Source organism: Pleurodeles waltl, chromosome 1_2 (assembly GCF_031143425.1).
Source record: "Pleurodeles waltl isolate 20211129_DDA chromosome 1_2, aPleWal1.hap1.20221129, whole genome shotgun sequence".
Lineage (NCBI taxonomy): Eukaryota > Metazoa > Chordata > Amphibia > Caudata > Salamandridae > Pleurodeles > Pleurodeles waltl.
Genome location: NC_090437.1, coordinates 1205080375 through 1205102330, shown reverse-complemented (window position 1 = coordinate 1205102330; position 21956 = coordinate 1205080375). Strand labels below are relative to the sequence as shown.

The 21956-nt window shown below is 46.1% G+C and overlaps 1 protein-coding gene across 1 annotated transcript in view; it reads right to left on the bottom strand.

The window, feature by feature from the left end:
• Window positions 1-256: 256 nt before the first annotated feature.
• NELFA (negative elongation factor complex member A) overlaps window positions 257-21956 on the bottom strand; it is a 143761-nt gene continuing 122061 nt past the window's right edge. Inside the window, exon 11 of the mRNA XM_069203804.1 lies at window positions 257-2794. Coding sequence (XP_069059905.1) covers window positions 2610-2794 — 185 coding nt within the window. The 3' untranslated portion in view covers window positions 257-2609. The remainder of the gene's footprint in view (window positions 2795-21956) is intronic.

The window sequence follows — 21956 nt, the reverse complement described above, 5'->3', positions numbered from 1 at the left end:
GAACCCTGGTCCCAGGCCAGATCTCTGCATCAGGGTCTGCCTCTCTAACCATTGTGCCACACTTCTCCACTGGCAAAGGTTTTTTGGTAATCTGGCGAGGTGATAAAAGGAGTTTAAGGCAAAGGGGCAGGGCGATGGCAATGTTAGCTCATTTTTCTAATGCTTTATAGATGCATCTAAAATGTAAGATTTAAACTGAAAAAAAATCCATACGTTAGTTTGGCCCAAAATGACTTCACTACTTTTCCTTTTACAGTTTCATTAGAAAATCTAAACTTTTATTGTACATAATGTATTACACTGAAAATACATCAGAAGACACCACCATTCCATTTTTTTTTTACATTTGTACAAAAACACTGAATAGAAAAATTATGGACTATGCTAAAGCTATAGCATATTTTACAAAACATTTTTCGTCAATGGCACCAGATTCCAAGGGGGTATACGTTCAACAATATTAATTCGGTCCAGTCTTCCTATGCAAAAATGGAATCAGCCTTAAATTACACATCAGCCAGCAGTATCAAGCAATTCAGCCAGGCAATGGTCTCCATCAACATAAACATGAAAAATGGTTAGTAAATCTAAGGGTCAAATAATTTACCAGTGAACACAAGGTATGTGTCAAATCTACATAACTTATTTTGTGAGACTCATCCAATCTTCTGTATCTGCATATTGATCAAGGAAACGCTACTCAACGGCAAGAACACAAACTTGGCATACCTAAAAGCAGTATATGTAAGCCTTTGAAACAGAATGGATGATTCAATTGTATCTAACAAGAAGGTATCCAGAATGCTGTTAGTGGTGAATATACTGTATTGCATTATCTTGAAGTGGCAGATTGTAATCTATTTTCATTATACCTAAACCAAAGCTGTAACCTACCAAGACTCCGCTCTAAGGCTCTAAAAACGGACTCAATTTCGAAGTGGGGGCGCTTCAAAATTAATAAACCGTAATTTCACAATGGGTTCTCCAAGAACATGGTGTATTCAATTAGCATCAGTCATTAGAATTGTATGCATAGGCTGATACGTCAATCACACCTGGTTAACCCAGTGCTCGAGTGCAACTAATGCTAAAATAATATTGGCGAAATTACCTCTAACCCAAGAGCATTCAGTCAACTTTTTCTTTATATCATAAACAACACAGATGTTTCAGAATATTTATGGGTGAAAGTCTACTGGTTATCATCGATGTATGTAGGGATGCAACCATCTTAAAATGGGCTTAGCAGTTCAGGTTTTAGGTCCATACTGGTGAACTCCATCTATCAAATTGAAACGTATCGTTTCACAGTAATAACATTGAGCAATAATTACTCTTGAACTAACAAGAATACAATGTAAACTTGAAGATGCTTTTAATTTCATACACAAATTGCACGACTAGGAAAATCCTTTGCATGAGCCATAAAAAATAAAAGTGCTAGGGGATCTTTTTCTCCAAAACAAGTTTGGTATTGTTCTTGGATAGCTAATACATGGGATGCACAAGCTTTCAAATATGAGTTACAGTAGTAAATATTTGAGGGAATACATATCCTTAGTGCCTTGGCCTAAACCGGTTCTCAAACGCTTGTATATGGGGCAGAATGGTGCAGATCTTATTTTTAAGCTGCCATTTACTTTAAGAAGAAATTTGGTTAAACTCCCATTTGTGTAAGGGCTTCACTGTTTAGATTAACGTACCTAAAACAAATGACAAATAAACTAGCCAATTCTAGAGTTACTTGTTATTTTAAAAACACTTCTTTAAAACATCTAATAAAACTCACTTATTTTCTCTTACCACTACATATCCAAAAAACTATGTAGAAAAGAACATAACACTTTGCAGCATAAATGCTATTTATGAACAGCCTTGTATGCTGAGAGACGGTTCTTGGGCATTTCAGGAGCTAATAAAAGCTCAACTACTTGGCACAGCTTAGTAACTGTTGCTACAAATGAGAATTTGTCAACCAAAAGAATCTCCAAACAATATTCTTAAATAAGAGTTTTAGTTAAGACACTAAAATGTGTACACTTGTGCAAAGATGCTAATCTAAACCAGTATCAGGTCAAACATACCCTAGGGAAAAGGGAATTGCTCCATTAAACAAAGAAGCGTTCATCAACTTGAACCCACTTGTGTGATTATACAGTTTACAACCTTTTTTGCTGTACAAACTACTGACCCCAACAGGACTAAGTGACCAACACTGGCATTATAAAGCATAAAGACACCCCTGCTAAACAAAAAACCATCAAGAGTACTGCAACAGTTTTTGTCACCGGCATGTTATAAATAACTCCTAATTAACCACTTTTCCAGGAATCTGAACTTGCACTTTTTAGCTGAAAATTCTCAAAGTTGGGTTCTATATTTCACTGTAATGAAGGTCAGCATGCGCCTCGTTCGTAGAATATCCACTCAATTTTATGTAAAGATGACAAGCTTAATTGCTCCAGCGATTGGATGTAACCCAGTTAATTTCAATTGTTTAAGGAAACTAAACTTCATATGTAGAGCCATTTTATCTACTGCTTATGCGGTGTACCCGGCTGAAGGTTAAATTCTTGATTTGGTCCGCATTAAATTGATAAGACAAGTCTTTAGGACACGTTGGTTATTGGTTTGTACTTCTTTAATCTGGTCCACTGTCCAGTAGAATAGTTCATTTCAAATACTGTGTCAACTAGCATTGTGGTGTTGCCCGTGCCGTCTGCTTTTGATAAAACTTCAGTGTGCTCGCTGAGCTTAATCTGAATGATATCACCCTGTTCTGGGCAAGGATTCTCTGTGGAGGGAAGAAAAAGTATTAAAACAAAGAAATGCAGCCCACCGGTCACAGGACAAAGTCAAAGTTTAACACAATGTGTTTAAATATTACCCTCAAAATAAATAAGTCTGAATTAAAGAATACTGAGAACATTTAAGTTTATCATGTCATCATAATTGGCCAGGAACTTAACTTAAGGTAATATTTGAGTTAAGCTGCCAATGCCGATTTGTAACTGTTTATTGGAGTGCCCTTCGTAAGCAGGAACCTTTTTAAGTTTTTAGAAAGAAGTTAAATCTGCCAGCTTTTACTTATTATTTGCTTGAAAGGAAGAGCAAAAATAGCTTTACAACTGCCACTCAAAAACAGAAATGTTATTAGAAAGGAACACATTTCAGCATTTTCTCCAGGTTATTGATTTCAGGTATTCAATTCAATGAAATCGCTGCTTACCTGTAGCTACAGTTCTCCTGTTTTGGTATATGTCATAGATTCAAATGCTTGAATCACTCACCACCTTTCATGAGTAAACCTCAGATTGGCAGGATGATAGGCTGCACATGCATATATGGAACATACTAACCCTTGAGAATAGTAGTTATGGGAAAGGAACAGGTCTTTTTCAGATTTAACATGCACCAACCAGTAGATAGCAAAAGGATCACAGGGCCAATACATGAGCTCAACAGGTCAGATACTACACTCTCCAGGCCTAATCTGGAGCTATGAAAAGTTAGGAAGGCTCTGTCCTGACATTCCTCAGTACTTGAGGCAGGAGAGGCAGCGGTGGAAATGCATACAGAAGTCCTGTGCTCCACTGCAGGCAGAATGATCCCCTAGTAAACCTCTTGGCGCATTGCTTTCCGGTAAAAGATCAAAGGCTTGTTGCAGTACTACGTGGCAGTTGAGCAGTTGGTCAGGGCCTGCAGAGACCTTCCCCAAAAGCTAGTCAGATGGGACAAAGCTCAGAAGGTTGATATGAAGCCTTTGTTCTACTGTGAACCACATGCTCAGATTTCCACCTCTGCTAGGAGCACACACTAACCCAAATATGATACACCAGTCACTACTATAATCACTGCATGCTGTTGCGAAAACACCCTGTTGCATGACAGGTTGGTATTCACTTGCCCACACCAAAGGTCCTGGGCACTTTCTTTGGAGATGCAGATGTCCAACAGCCCCCAGTGATACGCCTGCTAGCAACTCAGGTTCCTCTGCAAGGCCTGCATGTGCACAAACGACCTTGAGGATGCATGAGACCAGCTGAGGTGACCACAGAGACCCAGGATTGAGCCCAAACCCTCAAGATCATATGCAGAATGTAAAAGTTTTGTGGTGTGGGTTTAAGATTAGCCGACCCAATAAAGGGAATCAACTGTGTAGGCATCAGATGCGATACGTCTGCTGCTGGAAAACCCCATGGATGAAAAAAAAGGGTGTTTGTCGTATGGCTACTTAAGGTGGGCATCGCCGCAGTGAGTTGTAGCCCACCTCCAGCTGTCGACGTACAGAGACATGTATCCTTGACCTGGGAACGTGGGCTGTGACCGCCACCTTCATGAGCACCATGAACCAAAGGCGACGCCTGTGGGACATAAGGATGGGCATGTGATTATGCATACTGCAAGTCCAATGATGCCATCCATTCCACCGGTTCCATGGCAGAAAGAACCTGTGCAAGAGTGCCCATTTTGATTTTGTTCTTTTGCAAGAAGGTATTCAGTAGGGCAAAGATCCAAAATTGGTTTGAGCACTCTAGGACACTAGGTTTTAATGAGTGTACCACCCCTCACCTTTTTGAGATTCAGGTACCCTTCTGCTAGTCTCCTTGCCTAATAAAGATTGATTTTCTGCAAAAGGGTGGCAGCATGATCTGCTGAACTGTGAGTAGGAAAAGATGACATAGAAGATCTGGATGACATGAATGACAGGGCATATCCCCTTAGAACAATTTGCAGCACACACAAATATGACGTGATGGATTCCCAAGCAAACCCAAATGATGGAAGGAATGTGGAACCAATTAAACATTCAAAATCCAGTCCAAACTGGGGTGGCGTAGTGAGCAAAATAATTGATGGATTAAACTCAGATCCGTGACTGGGGGTGAACGTTGGATTGGCTCCACATTCCGTCCATCATTTATGTTTGCTTGATTTTCTAACTCAAAGTGCGCTGGGTATGCCCAGACGTGGGTCCCGGGCTATATATGCCACTGGATTTAAGCAAGCCTGGCTGATGAAGGGTGATAACCTGAACCGGCCCCAGCATGCTTGTTTCTGGTCTAGGGAGGGCCTGGCAGCTCGGGCTGTACTGTTTCCATCGGGAACAGGGTCAAGAATGATTTGCATATGGCTGGGTCCAAATTGGAATAGCATGACACGTAAAAGAAATGATGGATTAAACCCAGATCTGTGGCTGGGGGTGAATGTTTGATTTGTTCTGCATTCCATTCATCATCTGTTTTGCATCTGTCGCCCCAAGTGGGAAGGGTATGCCCAGATGTGGGTCCCTGTGCTTGTTATGCCACCAGATTCAAGCTAGCCTGGCTGATAAAGGGTGACACCCTGAACCAGCCCCAGGATGCTTGTTTGTGGTCTCGGGAGGACCAGGCCTGGCAGCTCATGCTGGACTGTTCCCATCGGGAACAGGGTCAAGACTGATTTGCATATGGCTGGTTCCAAATTGGAATGGCATGACAAGCAAAAACAATTATGGATTTTAAACCCAGATCTGTGACTGGGGGTGAATGTTTGATTTGTTCTGCATTCCGTCCATCATCTGTTTTTGTGTGATGGATTCCCAACATGGTAGGAAGAGTCAGCTTGTAGGTCGTAGCAGTGAGGATTAGTGGGGGAAAACGCTGCCCTAGGTGAGGTTTGCAAACCAGACTACCACAACAAGTTGTAAAAAGGCCAGGTGGGGTGCTGAACTGGTTATGAAGGCTGCATTTGAAGATGGGTCAGCCCTTGCAAGTAACCTCTGAATTTCTTGTATCGCTGGTGACACTGGTGGGCAGGTGAAAGCAAGTCTAGGAAACAACCTGTTATGCATCGGTCTTTAAACAGTTTACGTGCAGAGAAACAAACCTTTAAGGCAAAGAGTCTGGATCCACTAAAATGGCATGTTCAATAATGATGACTGATAGTCAATAGAAAAGCTGGCAGTTTGCATCAAGGCATGATGCCTGATCACAACACTGGAGGCCTCTGCAAGGTCCACAGTCTAGGTCAAGGCTGATCCTAAACAAATCTGGCAGTACCCCATTAGCCGGATTTATTTAGTTAAGGGCCGTTCTAAACTAGTGAGGGACAGCCGGCAAGGTCTTGCTGGTCATGTCCCACAAAGTATTTATATAACCGCCCAATAGATAGACCTCTGAAGGCCAGGGACCAGAAGGCCAAACTGGCATAGAAAAAAATCATTTTGCCAAATGTGTTAGTTTGCTTCAATTCCCTATCTGGTGGCTGGCTGATGTTGCTCGTGGACACCTGGATTGCTAAGCTTTCCAGGGTTTGATTTTGGGTGAGCAAGGCTGGATCACTAGGATCTGGACTGCTGTATAGCCTTTGTATGACTTACAGGGGGGAGTTGAGCACAGTTTTGTCGTAACAGCCATTAAGGCATCTGCTAGACCTTTAACGTGGCAGATCCAGACTAAGATTTCAGTTAACAAGTTTGCTTTAAATGTAGGTGGATGTAAATCCTGAATTTTTTGCTCCACTATAGACGACAACCACCACAGAGGCACTTTACTCTGTAGGTAAACCTGATTAGATTATAGTCTGAGTAAATAACTAAATCCACTAGCTTTTTTATATCAATGTACAATCTACCATTGGTACAGTAAGGCAGGAGCAAGCGGTCGGCCACCTCAGTCAATATGTGGTATGTTCTGAAGCCCCTGAACTGCATCTGAATACAAGATGGACAGGGCCGCTAGCCCCCTATAGTACTGATCTCAAGGGAAATGTTAGGGGCCATCCAATGCTGGTTCTACTTTGGTGATTTCATAGTACATCTAAGCAGAGGCCGACTGCTCCAGAACAGTTACTGACACTGGAAAAGTCTGCTGTCTGAGTCTGGGTTCTGAGGCTCCTGCCATCTAGTGTTCAGATGTTTACAACTTGTTTTAAGTAGTCTTTCGAGTCACAAGGTCTATTGACTCTCCCCTTAGGTAGTATTGCGCATGAACATCAACTCCATAGTTGGATTGTTTTCCCCACCCAATGGGTGTAAGATATAGAGTAAAGTGAAGCATAAAGATGTTTATGCAGTAAGAAGGAATAGCAGATTGGGAAAAAAATCTCCAACAACCAAAGGCTACGGCGAGGAGGGTGGATGTGAATCTACAGCACTACATGTCATGAACAGATGTCTACATGGTAGGTAACATTTTCAGTTTATGGCATGTGTAGCTGTAGTTACACGTGCTATGCCTAGACAAAAAAAGCAGTTTTGCATAAACAAAAAAGCAGAGTCCCATTAAGGGAGTGGCTAGATTGAGGATGTTGCAGTGCACTGGAAAAGTGTACGCAGAACAGCTTTACACACCTGGGCTTCCTGTCTTGCTAGAATTCCCACACAATGTTTAGTAGAAGTGTGTGGTGTGGACCAGGTAGCAGCTTTACAAATGTCAGCAATTGGAATGGTGCATAAAATAAGCCGTTAAAGCTGATTTTTTGTGACTAGAATGTGGCATTGGAAGCATGAGGAGCTGCCTTTTACCTTTGGCATATTAGGTCTGAATACACTTGACTAGCCAACGAGTGATTCCTTGTTTGGAAACGTCAACCCCTCCACATGGTTTGGAAAAAGAAAGAATAGCTGTTGAGACTTGCAAAATGGTTGTGTCATATCTATGTAGAACATGAGGGCTCTTTTTACATCTAATGTAAAAAGTGCCTGCCCTGCTACTGTAGTTGAATGTGGGAAGAAAAATGGCAGTTCTATGGTTTGGATAAGGTGAAAGGAAGAAATCACAATCAGTAGGAATTATGGATCAGTCATAAGGACTACCTGGTCAATATGAACTTTGAAAAAAAGGTTCCTTTAAAGTTACTGCTTGAATCTCGACTAGGAAGGCCTCTTTCCACAACAGGAATTGTAAAGGGCAAAAATGAAGGGGCTCAAAGGGGGCATTAGTCTTGTTAGGACTGTAGTAAGATTCCAGGTTGGGATTAGAGGTAGTCTGGGAGGGATGACTAAGTCCTTCCGTGAAAGCTTTAATTACAGTGACTCTGAAGAGTCAGGAGTGTTTCTTGTTTCGCAAATATGCAGCCACTGCAGCCAAGTGTAGACAAATAGACATGCATGCTAGTCCTGAGTGTTGCAAGTAAAACAGGCAGTAGACAATGGCCTGCACTGTTGGTTTTAGGGGATTGATATGTTTGGGAAGACAGTAGTGGACAAAACTCATCCACTTTGCTGCATAACAGGCTCTAGTGGGTCGACCAGCCTTCTTAAGAATGTCCGTGCACTCAAAGGGTAAGTTTATGTAATCAAACTAAGATTTCAGGGCCGAATCGCTCGGTTGAGTTGTTTGGGGTCGAGATGTCTCTCAGTTCTCTAGTGCTGCATGACAAGGTTAATCCTGTTGGGGAGATTCTCATGGGGAACCGATAGCTCAAGGAGGGTAGCGAACCAAGGTTGCCTCGCCTGTGTGGGAGTTACCAGAATGAATGTGAGGGAGGTCTGCTGTAGTTTACTCCTCATGTATGGAAGGAGTGGGAGGCGGAAAAGCGTAGGCAAATATCTGTGACCATCTCATCCATAGTGCATCTCCCTTGGACTGTGGGTGTAGGAACCTAGAGGCGAAGCTTGAACATTTTTTGTTTTCAGTGGTTGTGAACGGGTCTATAAGTTGGGAAACATCCAGCGTTAGAAGTACAGTAGTAGAACCTGGGGGTGGAGTTTTCACTCATGGACTTGTTACTGCATCCTGCTGAGCAGGTCTGAAAAGCAGTTGTCCACTCCTGGCAGATACTCTGCTAAAAGGTGAACCTTGAGGTGTATCACTCTTTGTCAAATGCTTTGTGCTAATGTGGACAGTTGGAACGAGAATGTGCCCCCCTCTTTCTGAAGATAATATATGGCACTCGTTATCTGTGTCGATCAGGACTGTTTTGTGATAATGTGGCAGAAGAACGCCTTGAGTACCAATTGAATCACTGACAGCTCTAGGTAGTTTACGTGATATGTTTGCTATAGGGTAGTTGCACATTGATGTTTTGTAGGTGTGCTCCCCAACCTGTGAGGGATACATCCATGATAATGGTCACTTACAAAATGGGCTCCAGAAAAGGTGTGCCCTGGTGCAAACTTTTGTTGTTCATCCACTGCAGGGTGTGATGTGTGCTTGCCTTTCCCAACACTATATCTTCCCATTGACCCTCCACTTGTGACTACTGTTCTGCTACACACTCTTACAGCAGATGCATGAGTAGTAGGGAATGTGCTACTATGGTGATACAAGAGGCCATCATACTTAACAAGCCCTTGACTGTGCGAACAGTTAGGTGACTATTTGGCTGAAAAAGGAAGCAGGGAATGAAAAGCATGGCCTCGACTGAGAAGCTTTTCATGAAATGGAGATAACGGCTCCTAGAAAAGGTTGAATCTATAATGGCTATAGAAGGAATTATGCCAAATTTATAGTAAAGCCCGCATATACAGTAAGGTACACCTTGCCGCAACTCTTGCTACTTAAACTCAGAAGAGCCCATCCATTAATCTGGAAAACAGCAAAAATCACAGTTCTGTCTGCAGCTATTTCCGGAAGGCCCATGAAAGGCCCAGTGAGATGTTTGTACGCTCTTCAAAGGAAAGGAAATTCTGGAAGATTGTAGGCCATTGTAGATCCCTACCACATCATAAAACAGAGGTCAGATTTGTTGTTAGATGATGAGCAGCTGAATGCGCGGTTTATTACAGAAACTTGGCTCCATGAGAATTCAGGTCAAGACATTTTAATGGCCCTACCAGTAGGCTACCATATCTGCAGACTTGACCGAGTCAGCAGAACAGGTGTTGGCATTGCCTTAAAAGACAGACAAATACAGATGTAAGACTACCCCTTTGACCACACCTGACTGTGAAAACTTCCAGTTTACCATAAGTCTATCTCCCACCTGCACTTTCACTGGGGTTCTAATGTATAGATCTCCAGTCTTGTGAACTAATTTTATTGAAGCCCTACTGGATTTACTGGCCAGTTTAGCCACTGAAAAAAGCTATCTGACAACACTAAGACTTTAAAATTCACAGACGAGGCTGATAATCCAGCCACTGAGACGCTAATACAGGACTTTGAGGCCATTCAGCTAGACATAAAAAGGAAGCCCCACACATGAGAAAGGACATCTCCTGACTCAATTTTTAGTAACGCCCACCCCTTTATCCTGGTCAGACCACCATTTAATTCCTTTCACACTAGAGAATTTCTCTGCAAAAGCAGTTACCAATCACCCTATGAGGCAAGACCGCAGGCAGGCTAAACTTCAGCACAATGACTGGATGGCGGCTCTGCAGACCTCTCTACCAAAGCTAGGAGATAGCCCTGATGATGCTTATAAGCGCAGAGAGGATAGTGCAAGTCCTAGATGGATGTAGTCCAGTATCCAAGATATGTCAGACCAAATGCTGAAACTGTCCCATGGTTTAATAGTTGTCTCCTCTCCCGGAGGAAAAATTCTAAGACTTGAGAGAAAATCCTATGAGACAATTAAAAGAAGAAAAAAAAAAAAGGTTTAAACTCAGCCATTAGGCACAACCATGATGAAATAAAAAAGGCTCAAGCCTCTTATGAAGAGAAAATTAACCAAGCCTTGAATTCCCCAAAGGAACGGTTACAAATCTTCAAATCCTTTAATTCTGTTGGAAATGGTAGTATCCTTTCACTCTCACTCCCAGCCCCCACCCCCACCTCCCCCCAACCCAACCAGTACCCCAGGCTCTGTGCTCAGTTGCTCTAAATTTGGTTGCTTAGGACTTAGCACACCCCACAATTTGCATACTGGTGTCCCCATAAGAGTCCCTAGTATATGGTACTTAGGTACCCAGGGCATTGGGGCACCAGGGGTTCCCCATTGGCTGTAGCATATATTGTGCCACCCATGGGAACCCTTTGCCAAATGTGTCTGCAGGCCTGGCACTGCACCCTTTCGCTACAGGTCACTGTAAATCACTCCTATGGAAGGCCCTCCTAGTCCAGAAGGCAGGGTACAGATACCTGTGTGTGTGAGGGCACCCCTGCATGAGCAGAGGCGCCCCTACAAACTCTAGCCCCATTACCCTGGACTTCGTAAGAGTGGGAAAGCCATTTTACCAATGTTCTGGTCACCTGTGACCTGCTACATAATGGCAACTCCAAACCTGGGCATGTTTGGTATCAAAACATGTTGGAATCATACCCCAATACTGTTGCCAGTATTGTTTGTATGATTCCATGCACTCAAAAGGGCTCCTTAGAGGACCCCCAGCATTGCTCCTACCAGTCTTCTGGGCAGCCCGTGCTGCTGCCACCCCTCAGACAGGTTTCTGCCCTCCTGCTGCTTGACCAGCTCAAGCAGAGGAAGGCAGAACAAGGGATTTCCTTAGGGAGAGGGAGGCAACACCCTCTCCTTTTGGAAATAGATGTTACATGGCTTGGGAGGGGTAGCCTCCCAAAGCCACCGGTATGCTTTGATGGGCACATTTGGTGCCCCCCGGCATAAACCAGTTTGCACCAGTCTAGGCACCCTTGGTCCCTGCTCTGGCGCGGAACTGGACAATGCAGAGGGGAGTGATCACTCCCCTGTCCATCACCACCCCAGGGGTGGTGCCCGGAGCTCCTCCAGGTCGCCACTTGATTCTGCCATCCTGTATCCAAGGGGGGCAGAGGCCCCTGGGAGCATCAGAGTGGCCAGTTCAAGCAGGTGATGTCACAGCCCCCTCCTGATAAGTGGTCACCCTGCTAACGTGACCAATCCCCCTTCCTGGGCTATTTAGGGTCTTCCTCCCGGGTAGGTTGTCAGATTTGATGTGCAAGATTCCGGCAGGAATCCGCTGCATCGTTTACTTCATCTTCTGGCCACCAGGACTGCAACTGGACCCTCCAGGAACTGACAATCTGCAACTCCAGCGACAACTCCGCTCTGCAACATTGTTTCTCAACCTCCTTCCAGCAACTGCAACATATCCCCGGCCGTGTATCCTCAGCCTGCACAAGAAGGAATCTTCCTTGGAGTGAGAGTCACTCCCCTGCATCCGAAGGCACCCACTGCAACAATGACCGGCTGCATGGATCCTCTCTCCTCCGGAACTGCGTGGATCCTGCATCACAGGTGGTGGTCTGGAGTTGTCCCTTTGGTCCTGTCTACCAGCTGTCCAACGTAGGAGACAGTAAGCCCTTGCCTTTCCTTAAAAGGACAGTGCCCCTGTGCACTGCGACTCTTGCCGCTACCAAGGCTTGTTTATTCCTCCTCCAAGGGATCTTCAAGGTTATGTATAGCCCCGGCCTCCAGCACTCTTCCCTGCAAACCAGTGTCTGACTCCTGCTCCACTGATGGGACTCCTTCAGGTGTGCTGAGTGGGCCTCACTGAAACTCCTATCCTCTTTACTCTCCCAGCTGCTGAGGGCCACCTCGGACTCTCCTCCTTGGGGAAGAGCCCCCTGGCCCTTGCTAGTCCTCTTCAGCCTTACAAAACCTCCTCCGACTCTTGCATTTGCCAAGTCTTGGTGGTGGTTTTCCAGCACCACTGATCGACTGCATCATGACCGCTGACGTGGGACATCACTTGCATCACTTCAGGAACTCCTCTTTTGCTCCTGTGCTGCACTGCTGACTTTCTTCATACAGTCGAGATGGTCCTTCATCCACAAAAGGTGGGTAGTGGCTCCTGCTCGAACTGGACTTGGTCCCCTTCTTTTGCAGGTCCTCTTCTGTCAGGATCCAACTTTGGTTTCTTCCAGTCTGGTCTGGATCTTGCACAGTCCTTTTCCAAAGTTCTCATGTGGGTTTGTGGAAATACAGGTATTTGCATCTGCTTTCCTGGTCGCTGGGGGGAGGAACCCTGGTATTCACCTTTCTGGGGTTTCTAATTCCTCCAGCTCCCCTCTCCTGATTCCACTTCCTTCGTGTGGGACTGCCTTTCACATTTCACTTACTTAGTATATGGTTTGGTCTCCCCCCAGGGCCTTCGTTATTTATTATTGTTTTTACTATTTGTTATTGCTTTCTGAGCTAATCACTGACTTCTAATGTGTATGTAATAGTGTATTTACTCACCTCCTAGTGGAGTATTGCCTATACAGCAGTATAAGGTGATAATACCATAGGTGCTCACCACACACCAGGCCTGCTTCCCCCCTTCTAGTAGTTACGGAGGAGACTAAAATCATTTGGTTGGACCTAAATGCAGCATTTGATACATTGGTTCATACTGTTCTGATTGAGACACTTACAGGAATAGGAGCCAAAGCTAATGCACTGAAATGGCTAATCTCTTATGTGAAGGACAGAACTTTTCAAATCCGAGGAAACTCATGTTTCTTAGATGTTATGCCATCTAAGTGCAGGGTACCACAAAGTTCAGCCCTTAGCCCCACTTGTTAATATCTATATGCGACCTTTGGCTGACATCGCTCAGGAGTATGGGTCGTCAATAGCCTCCTATGCAGACAATACGCAATTAGTAGTATCCTTCGTTAAGGGCAAGTATCAGGAGCACCATCAGCTAGCCCTTGCCTTGAAAAGGTTGCAATATGGATGGCGAACTGCTGCATAAAAATAAATATTGACAAGAATGAGCTGATGATTACATAACCCTCACACCAGTGATTAGTTTGCCAAACTGCCTGGGTGTGAGAAAGTAGCCTCTTTCTAGCCTGGTTACCCCCACTTTTGGCCTGTTTGTGAGTATATGTCAGGTGTTTTCACTGTCTCACTGGGATCCTGCTAGCCAGGGCCCAGTGCTCAGTGAAAACCCTAGGTTTCCAGTATGTTTGTTATGTGTCACTGGGACCCTGCTAGCCAGGACCCCAGTGCTCATAAGTTTGTGGCCTATATGTATGTGTTCCCTGTGTGATGCCTAACTGTCTCAGTGAGGCGCTGCTAACCAGAACCTCAGTGGTTATGCTCTCTCTTTGCTTCCCAAATTGTCACTAACAGGCTAGTGACCAATTTCACCAATTCACATTGGCATACTGGAACACCCTTATAATTCCCTAGTATATGGTACTGAGGTACCCAGGGTATTGGGGTTCCAGGAGATCCCTATGGGCTGCAGCATTTCTTTTGCCACCCATAGGGAGCTCTGACAATTCTTACACAGGCCTGCCACTGCAGCCTGAGTGAAATAACGTCCACGTTATTTCACAGCCATTTACCACTGCACTTAAGTAACTTATAAGTCACCTATATGTCTAACCTTTACCTGGTAAAGGTTAGGTGCTAAGTTACTTAGTGTGTGGGCACCCTGGCACTAGCCAAGGTGCCCCCACATCGTTCAGGGCAAATTCCCCAGACTGAGTGCGGGGACACCATTCCACGCGTGCACTATACATAGGTCACTACCTATGTACAGCGTCACAATGGTAACTCCGAACATGGCCATGTAACATGTCTAAGATCATGGAATTGCCACCCCAATGCCATCCTGGCATTGGGGAGACAATGCCATGATCCCCCGGGTCTCTAGCACAGACCCGGTACTGCCAAACTGCCTTTCCTGGGGTTTCACTGCAGCAGCTGCTGCTGCTGCCAACCCCTCAGAGGTTTCTGCCCTCCTGGGGTCCAGCCAGGCTTGGCCCAGGAAGGCAGAACAAAGGACTTCCTCAGAGAGAGGGTGTTACACCCTCTCCCTTTGGAAAAAGGTGTCAGGGCTGGGGAGGAGTAGCCTCCCCCAGCCTCTGGAAATGCTTTGATGGGCACAGATGGTGCCCATCTCTGCATAAGCCAGTCTACACCGGTTCAGGGATCCCCCAGCCCTGCTCCGGCGTGAAACTGGACAAAGGAAAGGGGAGTGACAACTCCCCTGACCTGCACCTCCAAGGGGAGGTGCCCAGAGCTCCTCCAGGGTGCTCCAGACCTCTGCCATCTTGGAAACAGAGGTGCTGCTGGCACACTGGACTGCTCTGAGTGGCCAGTGGCAGCAGGTGACGTCAGAGACTCCTTCTGACAGGCTCTTACCTGTGTTGCTAGCCTATCCTCCTTCCTAGGTAGCCAAACCTCCTTTTCTGGCTATTTAGGGTCTCTGCTTTGGGGAATTCTTTAGATAACGAATGCAAGAGCTCATCAGAGTTCCTCTGCATCTCTCTCCACCTTCTGCCAAGGAATCGACCGCTGACGACTCCTGCAAAACCGCAACAAAGTAGCAAAGACTACTGCAACCTTGTATCGCTGATCCTGCCGCCTTCTCAACTGTTTTCCTGGTGGTGCATGCTGTGGGGGTAGTCTGCCTCCTCTCTGCACTAGAAGCTCTGAAGAAATCTCCCGTGGGTCGACGGAATCTTCCCCCTGCAACCGCAGGCAACAAAAGACTGCATCACCGGTCCTCTGGGTCCCCTCTCAGCACAACGAGCGCGGTCCCTGGAACTCAGCAACTCTGTCCAAGTGACTCCCACAGTCCAGTGACGACTCAGTCCAAGTTTGGTGGAGGTAAGTCCTTGCCTCCCCACGCTAGACTGCATTGCTGGGTACCGCGTGATTTGCAGCTGCTCCGGCGCCTGTGCACTCTTCCAGGATTTCCTTTGTGCACAGCCAAGCCTGGGTCCCCGACACTCTAACCTGCAGTGCACAACCTCCCGAGTTGTCCTCTGGCGTCGTGGGATCTTCTTTTGTGACTTCGGGTGAGCTCCGGTTCACTCCTCTTCGTAGTGCCTGTTCCGGCACTTCTGCGGGAGCTGCCTGCTTCTGTGAGGGCTCCCTATCTTGCTGGGCGCCCCCTCTGTCTCCTCACGCAATTGGCGACATCCTGGTCCCTCCTGGGCCACAGCAGCATCCAAAAACCCTAACCGTGACCCTTGCAGCTATAGCAAGACTTGTTTGCGGTCTTTCTGCGTGGGAACACCTCTGCAAGCTTCTTCACGACGTGGGACATCCATCCTCCAAAAGGGGAAGTTTCTAGCCCTCTTCGTTCTTGCAGAATCCACAGCTTCTACCATCCGGTGGCAGCTTCTTTGCACCCTCAGCTGGCATTTCCTGGGCATCTGCCCAATCTCGACTTTGTCGCGACTCTTGGACTTGGTCCCCTTGTTCCACAGGTACTCGTCTGGAAATCCACTTTGGTTGCATTGCTGGTGGTGTTCTTTCTTGCAGAATTCCCCTATCACAACTTCTGTGCTCTCTGGGGAATATAGGTGCACTTTACACCTACTTTTCAGGTCTTGGGGTGGGCTATTTTTCTAACCCTCACTGTTTTCTTACAGTCCCTGCGACCCTCTACAAGCTCACATAGGTTTGGGGTCCATACGTTATTCGCATTCCACTTTTGGAGTATATGGTTTGTGTTGCCCCTGTACCTATGTGCTCCTATTGCAATCTATTGTAACTTTACACTGCTTGCATTACTTCCTTTTGCTATTACTGCATATTTTTGGTATTGTGTACATATATCTTGTGTATATTTGCTATCCTCATACTGAGGGTACTCCCTGAGATACTTTTGGCATATTGTCAAAAATAAAGTACCTTTATTTTTAGTATATCTGTGTATTGTGTTTTCTTATGATATTGTGCATATGACACCAGTGGTATAGTAGGAGCTTTGCAGGTCTCCTAGTTCAGCCTAAACTGGTCTGCTATAGCCTAAGCTGCTAGAAACACCTCTTCTACACTAATAAGGGATAACTGGACCTGGTACAGAGTGTAAGTACCCCTTGGTACCCACTACAAGCCAGGCCAGCCTCCTACACTGGGGAACCCTCCAGTCCCCAACTCCTCCATTAAGAATCAGGGAATGTGGTTGGACAAAGCTTTAGTCATTGATGCTCAAACAAAGCTTGCCGCCATTTGCTTCGGGTTGCTAAGAACTAGATGCAAGATCCTGGATCTCATCCCAGATTGCTACAGAAGAATAGTATTACAATTCCTGGTGGTTTCCCACCTGGACCACGGCAACTCACTTTACCTGGGCTCCCTAAAATAGGTCACAAAAAAGTTGCAGGTATTCCAAAATGCTGCCGCCACATTTCTCCTTAAAATTCTTAGATCTGCCCCATTGAGAGGCCATGGGCACACTACACTGGTTGCCCAATGGATTGAGAATTTAAATCCCTAAGTCTGGCACAAAGTTCTTAACTTCAAGTGCCCTCCCAAGATTAGAGGAGTACTCTCCTCCTACTTGCCACCTACATCCTGCCCAAGGATGCCTACTGAGAACACCAAGAATCCAGAGGACTAGATGGGGAGGCAGATCCTTCTCACGTCTGGTTCCTAAACTTTGGAACTAACTGCCCTCAATACTCCCGTCCCCTCCCATCCCCTCCCCTCCCCACACCAGCTGAGAGACAAAGCTAGTTTCAGGAAAATGCTCAAAGCCTGGCTTTTCCCCACATCAGGCTCCTACAATAAGCCGCCTGCATCGTTCCCTGTGGCTTTGCTCACTCGCTCACCCAGCACTAGGTTGCATCAGGGTAGCCATGCGAATTACAAATACATAAACATTAATCCCAGTGGAGTAGATCCAAAGTGAACGGCGTGTGAGCAAGGCAGTGGTGTCTGCTTGAGCTCTTTATTAGCCAATCGTCTGGTAAGGGAAGATGTGGGGACTGCTCCTTCGCAAGTGAGCTATGAACACAGCCAAACATTTTGTGAAAACCCTGGGTGCAGTAGAGACCCCCCCAAAGGGCAGGACCTGGAATTGATGTTGGCCACTTATCACAAATCTGAGGTAACGTTTTGCTGAGTGTTTTCGGATGTGGAAGTAGCCATCCTTAAAATCTAGGGCAGTCATGAAGTAGCCTTGCCTCAGAAGTGGTGGCATAACCATATGGAAATGCTCTGATCTGATGTACTTGTTGAGGGGTCGGAGGTCTAGGATGGGCCTGAGAGAACCATCCTTTTTGGGAATTAGGGTATACAGCAAGTACACCCCCTTGTTTTGGTGGTGGTGTGGCACCAAGTTTATGGCTCCAATTTGTAAGAGCCTTTACTCCCTCTTGAAGATGCTGATGTTTAGGAGAAAGGGAGGGTGGTCTTGGTGAGATGTTTGGTTGTGGCAGTGAGCTCCAAGCAGTGTCTATTCCACAATAACTAGGGCACACTGATCTGAAGTGTTTCTCTATTGTGGCAGGAACTCTTGTAGCCTCCGGCTGACAGGTACTGTATGGTGTGGGGTTGGGGTGAGGGGAAGGGAGTCTATTGTTTGGCAGGGGAGGCTGATTTAGCCAAACCACCTCCACCTCTAGTGTGGTTTCCTCAGCATGAACCTTTGCAGTATCACCTCATATGTTGTGTGCGCTTTTGTTGTCTCTGATAAGAGGTGTGCGCTTCTGGGGAAGTATTTTTAGAACCTCCACAAAATTCAGTGAAATGAAAATTCACCCGAGGAGGTGGAGATTCTAAAGCTCTTATGGCCTTGGCAGTATCAGTATCCTTTTTGATTTTCTCCACCAACTGATCAACTTGAGGGATGAACACATGCTCTCTATCGAACAGCATGTAGTGCAGATGCTGAACTTCTGGGTTAAAGCCAGAGATCCGTAGTCAACCATGTCTCCCAATAAGAATACTTGAGTTCTCACCTCTAGTGGCAGTGTCCGCCACGTCAAGGGCACATCTAATGGAGGTATTTGAGATAGTCTCCCCTCTAATACAATTTCTTGGGTCCTTTGTACTGTTTCGGCAGGTGCTGTTTAAGCTCCCCCCTTTCATTCCACTGGGTGCGATCATATCTTGCTAACAGCCCTACTGAATTGGCAATACACCAACGTGTTGCTGACTGGACCGCCACCCTTTTCCCCCGCTGTGTCATATTACTTTGTTTCTCGGGGCAGGGCATCCCCGGTGTCCTGGGCATTTGTCCTCTTGTGTGCAGCATGTACCACCAGTGAGTCACATCGGAGTTGCCCTGTAATATATGGCGGGTCAGAAGGTTATGGTTTATATGTTTTATCAACCCTTGGTATGCCAATTCTAGCCTTTACTGGGTCTTTGAATACTTCCTGCTTTAGCTTAACCATGCCTTTAAGCACTGGCAAGAATTGGGCGGCCCACTGGTATGAGATGGTTTCCCAGTAAGAAATCCTTCTTCTGGCACGGAATGTAGGTCCACTTTATGAAAGTTGCCGCCCCTTTGAATACTCATGTGATATGATGTGGCGTCATCAGGGTGGAGGAGGCTTTGCAGGTTAAAATCTAGTAATTGGTTCCTAGAGGTACTACCTCAATCATCCAATGCATCATCCTGTGGGTCCTGGTTATACAGGACTTTTTAACAATAGGTGGCTCCCTCCTCCCCATAATATGAATGCCAAGACCCCCTGAGGTGATGTGGGTTGTTGTGGAAGTGGTGAAGGAGGAGGCAAAAAAGAAGGGTGAGTAGGTGTCAGGGGTAGAGGGCTGGTACCTCTGTCATGTCTATTCTTCAGCTTAGGAGATGGTATTGGCACTGTTCCTTAAAGATAAGCTGTCCGAGGAAGAGTCAGCTGAACCAGAGGTGGAGGCTTAGTGATGACTGCCTGTGTGGGGAAGGATACATATATGTATCACTGGCAAGCGTTCAACTCCTCCTGAAAGCATTCACAGATAGGGTGATGAACATCATAATCTGCTGTTGATGGGCAACTGAGCTGCATTATGTTTGGGCCTTGAAGCTGCCTTAGAGGTGGATGTGTGTTTTCAGCTTCAAAACTGTTTTCCCCATTGATGAGTGTTTCAACTCCGAAGCAGGTTTCATCATCATCAAGTCTTGCTTGGACCCCAAAGCAGTTTGATGCAGATGGTTGTTTCGGATCTGAAGTGTTTCTCGATGCTATCAGACTGGTGGGCATCGAAGACACTGTTGGTATCAAGGAAAGTTTGGTTTTGAAGTACTGACTGTGCTGGAGTGTGACCCAAAGTTGGCTCCAAAGCTTTGAATTGGTGCTGTCCATGGCTGGAAAACATTGGTGGCCCGTGTACAGTGAATGAGGGCTCGAAGCCCTGCCGCCAGAAAGGTGAGTGCCATGTTAGGATGTGGTACTCACTGTGTGTATGCTGTGTCGTTTGGCTCAAGGCGTGCCCAGACTCAATATCCTCCTCAACGTCCGGTCATTTGACTCCCTACTCTGAGATATCAGGGTTCTCCTCGCCTCTTTGTTGTTCTATGGTTTGCTGTGCGAGGCCCGGTCCAGACGATTCCAAATGGTTTTCTTGGATCTGAATGCAAAGCAGAAAGAACAGGAGGCCTTGTGTTCTTGGGAGAGACACAAAATGCAGACTGTGTGGTGGTCTGTCCACGAGTACTTGGAGTGGCACTGCGGACAGTGTCTAGAAGTTGACTTTTTCATCATGCCACGACCATTCTCTAAGACAAATGCAGCTCAACAGGGCCCTCCCAGGCGGCAACCCCCTAGAGATAGACTGAAACTTAACAGACTACTGCGATGAGGATGGTTGGGAGGGGGGGGGGGGGGGGGGGGGGGGGGGGGGGGGGGGGGATGTGTAGAAAAAAAGTTCAGAGTGTTCACTGGTATATCAGAAACTGAGAAACTCGAGAGGCCCCAAGAATGATTGCCACGGGACGGCAACAGAGCCTCCACAAGGCACGTCCGAACTCGATGGTGGAAGAAAACTAACTATGGAGTTGATGTTCATGCGCAATACTACCTAACAGAGGACACTATACCACGACTCAAAAGACTTCTTTGGACAAAAACAAGTTGTACACAAGTCCGAGCACAACATTAGATGGCAGGACAATCAATCAATCAATCATTTCATTTGTAAAGCGCACTATGTACCCGTCAGGGTTTCGAGGCGCTGGGGGGGGGGGGGGGGGGGGGGTGAGCTGTTAGCGGTCGAAGAGCCAGGTCTTGAGGAGTCTCCTGAAGGTGAGGAGGTCGTGGGTCTGGCGTAGTGAGGTGGGGAGAGAGTTCCAGGTCTTGGCGGCGAGGAAGGAGAAGGATCTGCCGCCGGAGGTCTTGCGCTGGATCCTGGGGACAATGGCGAGGGCGAGATTGGCAGAGCGGAGTTGACGAGTGGGGGCGTAAAAGTTGAGTCTGGAGTTGAGGTAGGTAGGTCCGGTGTTGTGTAGAGCCTTGTGAGCGTGGGTGAGGAGTTTAAAGGTGATCCTCTTGTCCACGGGGAGCCAGTGGAGGTCCTTCAGGTGAGGGGAGATGCGACATCGGCGGGGTATGGCGAGGATCAGGCGGGCGGATGCATTTTGGATACGCTGGAGTCGTTTGATGTCTTTTGTTGGGATGCCTGTGTAGAGTGCGTTGCCGTAGTCAAGTCTGCTACTGACAAGGGCTTGGGTCACCGTCTTTCTGGTTCCTGTTGGGATCCACTTGAAAATTCTGCGGAGCAATCGAAGGGTGTTGAAGCAGGAAGAGGAGACGGCGCTGACCTGTTTGGACATGGTGAGGGCGGAGTCCAGGATGAAGCCGAGGTTTCTTGCGTGGCTGGCTGGGGTGGGTGGGGGTCCGAAGTCGGTGGGCCACCAGGACACATGCAAAGCATGTGTATCTACAGCTACACGTCACAAACATTCAGTGATCAATGTTATAAGTGATAACGGAACAATGACCATTCTAGATATTTATATTGCAGACCACCTGACTAGGACAACAAAATTTGAAGATTCATGCTGGACTGCATGAATGTCTCATTCATATATTGCCCTCAGATTAACCAATAGGTTAATACATATAAATTGTTGGTTAATACTCTACATCTGTACAGTTTTCAGGTTCACAAATACATTGTAGTTACACTGGTGTTCAATTTGCAGTTGGATCTCCTTACCCTGAACAAAGGCATGGCCAAAATGCACTGGGGATATTTACCTACAACGCTTAAAGGGACTTAAGTTTACCAAATAATTCTATCTGGAAATTCAGTTAATCACTAAAAAACAATATTAATCTAATCATCTAAAACTAAAAACTTTTCTAAAAAGAATCATGAAGTAGTAAATGAAGCAAAACACAAAAAGTTGATTCTTTTTTGTTGCCTACCTGGACACATTGAATCCACTTGATTGCCTTCTCAAGTAC